This window comes from Carassius auratus, chromosome 1, assembly GCF_003368295.1.
Source record: "Carassius auratus strain Wakin chromosome 1, ASM336829v1, whole genome shotgun sequence".
NCBI lineage: Eukaryota > Metazoa > Chordata > Actinopteri > Cypriniformes > Cyprinidae > Carassius > Carassius auratus.
The window spans coordinates 9,173,826-9,181,621 of record NC_039243.1 but is presented as its reverse complement, the minus strand read 5'-3'; the positions used below and the strand labels follow the sequence as shown (position 1 = coordinate 9,181,621).

General features: G+C 38.5%; 1 protein-coding gene across 1 annotated transcript; it reads left to right on the top strand.

Moving 5' to 3' along the window:
• Positions 1 to 997: 997 nt before the first annotated feature.
• LOC113060054 (protocadherin-like wing polarity protein stan) lies at positions 998 to 7,774 on the top strand. Its single transcript, XM_026228900.1, has 17 exons — positions 998 to 1,158; positions 1,439 to 1,507; positions 1,709 to 1,872; positions 1,995 to 2,039; positions 2,151 to 2,240; positions 2,315 to 2,404; positions 2,702 to 2,809; positions 3,093 to 3,206; positions 3,297 to 3,390; positions 3,654 to 3,766; positions 3,882 to 4,055; positions 4,150 to 4,278; positions 4,403 to 4,558; positions 4,700 to 4,880; positions 4,991 to 5,121; positions 5,624 to 6,574; positions 7,535 to 7,774. The coding sequence occupies exons 1-17, from the start codon at positions 1,080 to 1,082 to the stop codon at positions 7,757 to 7,759; spliced, it is 2,913 nt and encodes a 970-aa protein (XP_026084685.1). The 5' UTR covers positions 998 to 1,079; the 3' UTR covers positions 7,760 to 7,774.
• Positions 7,775 to 7,796: the final 22 nt, after the last annotated feature.

The window sequence follows — 7,796 nt, the reverse complement described above, 5'->3', positions numbered from 1 at the left end:
ATTAAATGTACTTATACTTTCTCTTGACTGTATAGCCTACTGTTCATCAGCATGTTAATTCATACAGACTTCTGCGATATTTGACTAATATATTTATATTTCTTTGATTCTCTCTTTACCTTGTGTCTAATCAGATCATTGGTTCATCCCTGTTTGACTCACAGTCCGAAACATTCTCAGTATTTGCCTTTACATTCGTCATAATGTAACTGAAATGTTGATGTAATATATTTATGTGACACTGGTTCTGATAAATAAGGATCATGAGCAGTGATTAGATAATCTTTGTTGGCAGTAGTAATAAATAGATTTGGAGTTACACAGCGTTGCAGGGTGTGAATTATTCATTGTTTTATGTATCTTTACAGCCTTTTCAATTGCAGGCCAAAGTCCAGCATAAAGGTCTTTAGATTTATGAGTGCTTATTATTTAGGAAGGAATAATGTACTGTTCATTATTGCAAAATAAACGCTGACAGGATGGTAGCATCCGAGATCATCCTAAAGGGGTTTGTTTTACTATAATGAGCAGTTTACTGTTCAGTATTCCCATTATCACCCTGAGTACAAATTATTCCATTATATTCCATGCTTTTATTCCAAGAAAGCAAGCACAGAGGGATATGAAAGACATAAATCATAGCATATGAAATTAGTTGCCGGACAACAGCCATTGATACAGTTCACTGATCATTTAACGTCATGTTTCGACTGACCAATCAGAGCGAAGTATTCCAGAAGGCTGTATAATAATAAACAAGAATAGATACGAGTGACTGAAACCATTGCATGAGAAGAAATGGTAGAATGATATCTATTAAAGGATGATATCAAAGGTTAAAAATCTTAGATATCGTTATATAAACTTGTTACATTATATTATTTCTGTACAGTCCCTCCCACATCAATCCTGCATTATTGGCCTTTTATGAAGCACCTTTGATACCTGTTTACAGCAGAAGCCATAACTGTTTATGACATACAATAAAAAATAGCTCAGAGAGAGATGTTACAGAAGGAACAGTCTTTCTCTTCACTGCCAGGCTCCATAACACAAGCTGCACTGGCTGTGTATTAAAGATGGCCTTGTTTTCAATGTCTTTATATTCTATATTTATTTTAGTTTTTCTGCATGTTCATGGTGTATGGAGTGATACTGGTAAGTCAGATTTATATCTGTCTAATGAAGTCAAATGCTTGTCAGGACTTAAGAAGTTAATATTAGTATAACAGTAAGTGAAACAAGGACTTTTAACCAAGAAATATTCATTTTGCAACCAGATAATATGCTGATTTGATTTAGAATATCAGCAAAAACACTGAAAATAAAAATGTTGGCCGATTTTTACAATGTCATGTTTTTCAGTGATTTGATTCTGTTTGTAGTACTGAATGTAGGCTTTCAGCTGTCGATTAAGTGTTACTTGTTGCCGTTCAAGCTTCCTCGCAGATAAACTGTGCATCTGGAAGTGATCTCCAAGTCGGGAGCTTCCAGGAGGGATATGAAGGTGAGAAATGCTGACATGACTTGAACTCAATAGTCTACAATATTTCATGTGTCTTTTTTTTACTTTTGTAAGCAAACTTTTGTGTTATTATTATTAGTAGTAGTCTGTGGTAACTTAAAATGCTATTGATTGCTGTGAGATTATTTAATATTTGATTGTATGTTAGAATATATCTGAATGTGTATCTGATCTGGTTTACAGGAGAAGTAGAGATTATCAATAATATCGGACCTGATGATCGTCTGGTGTTGGGGGATCATATCTTTCCCATTGGTTTGGAATTTCTGGAGCTGATTTACTCTGATGGAGACACAACCGCTACTATACAGACCAAAAAACCCCTGGACGCTGATGAACTAAAGGAGGTTTGCTCCATTCTCACAGATTCATTGAGTTGGTTTAGTGTCAGTTAGTCTTTACCCATTCTCACGTAGTTGATTGTGTTGCATTTTATTTGTTCACTCTTTATGCGTTTTATTTCTTCTAGCATGGAGAGAAATTATATTATTCAGTCAACTGCTTAAACACAGGGGTATGTTTGTTTACACACTAACTTCATCAAATCATTCAATCAGACCGATTTTACATAAATAAAGATTCAGCTAATAATCCTTGACTATAAAGTCTTCATTGTTCATTTCAGCTGAAAAACATCCGAACATTAGACGTTCAGGACATCAATGACAACTCTCCGATCTTCCAGAACAAAACATACAGCGCTACAGTGTCAGAGGTGTGTATAATGTCACGTCTTTATACAGCCGTCGAGTCCTCACATCTCTTAGTAAACGGTGTCTTTTGCTGCAGACGATGAGTGTGGGTTCAGATGTGCTCAGGGTGATAGCTACAGATGCAGATGTGTCTCCAGAAAACAACAGAATTACATATTCTATACTGGTGAGTCTAAACTGAATCTTACATATTTGATATGTTACCAGAAAACTGCATTATTTGTATCAGTAACTAAATATAATTTATCCAGAGTAAAATTTCCGGTAGGGCTTCCAATTAATTAAAATATTTAATTAGGATTAATTCATAGGGTTTTTTATCTATAGTTACAGTTTTGAAGAATGCAGATATTTTTAAGGAAAGAAAGGCAAATACTGTGTTTAATTATTTAGTAAGCTCAGTTTCTATTTAAGAATTTATCCATGTGCTCATTTTAATGCATCTCTTCTCCTCTATGAACAGCCTCCAGCACCAGATGAATTTGAAGTGAGACAGGACGGTACCATCCAGCTAAAACAACGTCTGAACTACAACAATGTTCAACAATACACCTTCACTGTGGAAGCTAAAGTAAAGAAAAAACTCTGACATCAAACCAGTCCTGCATACATATCTTTGATCACTAAACTTCAAAGCACTGCTTCAGTAGTCTATTCTCTTAAAGAAACAGTCCACACAAAAAGAAAAACTCATGGAACCCCAAAACAGATTTTAAAAAATAATGTCAAAGCTGCTTTTTTTTTTTACAGTGAAAGTTGATGGGGACCACGAATAAATTATGAAATTTTCATTTACAAATGAACAATTTTTTTCTCATTTTAAGGTACTAACACAACATTATGTTTCTTCACAGGATATAGGAGAAGTCAGTGACACCGCAACAGTTACAATAACGGTTGAAGATTATGACAATCTAAACCCTTATTTTGATCACAGTCTCTATAAAGCATCATTTAAGGAAAACCAGGTAAATTATGTCAGAGAACAAGATCAATGCTTAAAACACATGTTTGACCACACAAATACAACCCTTTATGTCTTCTCTCTCCATGCACAGGTAGGACAACTATCAGACGTCACTCCTGAGGCCATAAAAGCTCAAGATGGTGACACGGGCATCAACCAACCTGTAGTTTACAGCATTACAGAAGGTACTGTTAACAGATGATTTACAACACACCTACAGTACGTGACATATATCCTAATCTGTGCAACATCCTCCACCTGTTCCCAAATATAGTTTCTCAATAAATCTGGGAGGGCTAGAGATGAAAGTCTCATTTTTAATCTGATAATATGAAGGAATGTAAAATGCCACTAAAAATAGTCAAGCATCGTAAAATGGAATTGACAAAATGAGTGCTTTATAGTTTCTGATAATAACAAAGCACATACATCCACATTTTTGTTCCAGTCGTTCCTAATGAATATCGGAGCAACTTCAATATTGATGAAAGTTCTGGGGTCATCTCAGTGACATCTGGACTAGACAGAGAGGAATATGAGCAGACAACAGTTTACATACAGGTATAAGACATTTCTAAATGCATTCAATTATTTAAGATTGGGCCGATGTATTGAATCTGAAGAGGTTTTAGTATTTTGATTGCTTGTGTTTTCTAATCATTATATCCCAAAATAGGCAACTCAGCAGGATGATGCCAGTAAAACAGCGAATGCTGTGGTGAGCGTCACCATTGAGGACGAGAATGACAATTCACCGAAATTTGACCAGGATCAATACACAGTGCCTATTCCAGAAAATTCACCACAGGGCCAGTTTGTGATTCAGACAATAGTCACTGACCTAGACCTGGTACTGTTCCTCAAAAAAAAAACTCAGTCTGATTGAAAACAAAAAATAATAATTATTGATACACAAACTTACTAAGTGACCTCTTTCCCCCTAGGGAGGATTCAGTGGGACACTGCAGATTATTCCAGACTCCGTCCCTTTTTCCATCAACCCTGATGGAACTATTCTGGTGAAAAGTTCTGCAGACCTAGACAGAGAGACCACAGAAAGCTTCAGTTTTCAAGTAACAATACGGCTCATTTCATCATTAGATATCACTATGATTTTTGTGCATTGTAGAATTATAATGTGATCACATTGGTTTCAAGTTCCACTGTATAGAAAGCATGCCATATATTTTTTTTAAGGTTGAAGCACAAGAGAAGCCTCCTTCCACCAACAAAGCAACAGCAGAAGTGACCATTGTCCTCCTGGATGAGAATGACAACAGTCCACAATTTACAACTTCCAATTATGAGGGCAAAGTTTTCAGCAATCAGACTGTTGGAATGCAGGTCGTCAAGGTGATGAATCATTGTTTTGTTGAGTCATTTAAATGTTTTCCAGTCAAGTCAATATTTTAGTACATTTTTAGAGGAACCGTAATGTCACAAGATGACTACTATACCATAAACTAACTAAACATACATAAATTTTCATGTAAGGTTGAAGCAACAGATCGGGATGAAGGTCCAAATGGGGAAATCAGCTACTCCATTGAGTTTGGAAATGAGAAAGGTCATTTTGAAATCAATGAGAATGATGGAGTGATTACACTAGTTAAAGAAATCACCCTGGTGGACAACAAAATCTTTGAATTTGCACTCTATGTGACTGCAAAAGATGGTAAGTTTTCATATCTACATATTTTGGAAGACATTTGATGGAGGCATATATGTGTGTGTGAATACATTATTTTTGGATTTAAAACCACTACACTTTTTTCACACCATTAGGGGGTACCATTAGCAGATCAACTTCTGCGATGGTGAATGTCAAGGCACCTGGAGATTCTCATCCTCAGTTCCTTCGGGACACCTACCAGGGACAAGTAGATGAGGATCAGGCAGACGCAGACATTGTGAAGGTCCTTACAGCACAAACAGTTTCCTTATAAGATCTTCTTTCAGGAGACACTGTACTGTGACTGATTTAAAAGTCTTTGATGACCGTAATTACAATCATCAAATCAAAGAAATATTTAAACCAAACTTGGTACATTAATTTATGGACTTAATATGAGGACACATACAAAAAATGGCAGTATGTGGCAAGTTGATGGCGCTAAAATAGGAAAAACATGAATTTGGCTGTAACGTTGGATTTCTTGGTCCATTGAAATTTTGCATAGGTCAAAGCTTATACCAGAGTCTACTAGGACAGTAACATACCTCAATTCCTAGTCTTAAAGTTATTCGACAGCTTTGTGTGAAGAACAGACTGAAAGAGTCATAATGTACTGAAAATCAGAAGATTTGGAAAATAGCATGCATTCCTACGTTAATCAATTTTGAGTTCTCACATACAGTAAAAATGGAAATCTGGCAAATGGTCTAATCATGAACCATTGTGAACTCTTTCATTTACAGGTTGACTTCCTGTCCCTTGATCCTATGGTTCCTGTCATTTTAACTGTTGAGAGTGAAACCGACAAGTTCTCTATAAACCAGGACACAGGTGTTCTCTTGACCAAAGTCAAACTAGACTTTGAGGAGAAGAGCAGCTACACTGTGCAGGTGTCGATATCGGATGGTACTAACCGGGATGAGGCATCAGTCCTGGTTGAGGTGCTGGACATCAATGACAACAGTCCAGAGTTCGAAATTCACCCTGCAACTGTCCCAATACCAGAGGATCACAAGGTGGGAGATGATGTAACCTCCGTGACAGCCACCGATGCCGATTCAGAGTTTAATAGTGAAGTGCGATACACTCTCATGGGAGGTGTTGGGAGATTTAGTATTGACCAAGAAACAGGAGTGATAACCCTAGCAGCTCCCCTTGACAGGGAGACCCAAGATGAGTACCGCTTAGTGATCACTGCCCAAGATCAGGGTCGCCCGTCACGTTCCACAACCACCACTCTGGACATCTCCGTGGATGACATCAACGACAATGCTCCCATTTTTTCCAAACAACACTATGAGACCAAAGTGTCTGAGCATGCTGAAGTAGGATCAAGCGTCATTGACATCATGGCGACAGACAAGGATGATGGTGAAAATGCTGTTGTGACTTATCACATTGTCAAACAGGAGCCTTCTTCAACACCACTCGTCTTTACCATTGATGAAAAGTCTGGCTCTATAAGCCTAGCTGGAAAGCTGGATTATGGCGAAGCTAAGCAGTACAGTCTAGAGGTGGAGGGACGAGATGGAGGAAACCCCGTTCTCAATGGCAGTACTTTGGTAACTGTGTGGGTTGAGGACGTAAACGATAAAGCTCCTGTGTTCAGTAAGGACCAGTATGACATGTCCGTCTACGAAAACTCTGCAGGTGGAACTGCTCTGGAATCTCTGGAAGTTTCAGATGAGGATGAGGTAAGAAAAGTAGACGCTAGACCTCTTCCTTAAAGTCTAGTAACAACTGTGAAACCCCCTATTAACCAATAACACTAGCAACCCCCCAGAAGACCTTAGCAAGGATCTAGTTATCAACTCAAAACACAAGCAACCGTATAGCCGCACTCTTCTAGTATACACCATGTTAAGCAGTTGCAGAGGTGCTCAAACTCATTTTTCTTGCAGCTGCATGGAAACCACTTTGGAACATCTTTGCACTTTCTTAGCAACAATCAGCTACCACCCAAACACGCTAGCATCAACTTAAAACTCAATAACCTTCAGGGGTACCATAACTAAAAGTGACGTGACATTCAGCCAAGTAAGGTCACCCATACTCAGAATTCGTGCTCCGCATTAACCCATCCAAAGTGCAAACACACAGCAGTGAACACACACACACACACACACACTGAACACACACCCGGAGCAGTGGGCAGCCATTTATGCTGGGGCGCCCGGGGAGCAGCTGGGGGTTCGATGCCTTGCTCAAGGGCACCTAAGTCATGTTATGGCCAGCCCGAGACTCGCACCGACACCCCTAGGGTAAGGAGTTAAACTCTCAAACCTCTAGGCCACGACTTCCCCTAACTGGGGGATGGTTAGGATGATTCCAGTGGCCCTGATCAGATAGGGAAAGGTGGCATGAGTCAATATGCTGTTCAAGAGGCGAAGGAACCATAGCATTGCCCCTGAACATCTTAACCACCCTAGTAACAATTTGACAGAATTCCCCACCAATTACTCAGAAAAGTTTAGGAACCGCTTAGTCATGGAAGAATAAAAGGCATATGTAACATTCCAGTCTCTCTACGTACTGCACATGTATTTAAAGACCTAAACAACTTTCAAATTCACCTTGTAAATTTATAGCTTTGTCAAGCCAACTACCAAGTTTGTTTTGATGCACTTACCTATTCTTGTTTTCTTTCCGATCAGGGTGGGTTCTCTAAAGGTCAGTTTATCATGGACAGTGATACGTTCACTATCAACAGTCAAGGATTAATATCACTCAGGAGCGATGCCACCTTGGATAGAGAAAGTACAGACAAATACAATATTGAGGTACAAAACCATCACATCTCATCTCTTGAACCCAACTATAATCAAAATGTTCAGGATAAATACTCATTCAAAGTGGGATACTTGCATTGTCCTCTTTAGGTCATAGCTGTAGACCATCCTGTTGATGGTTTTAGCT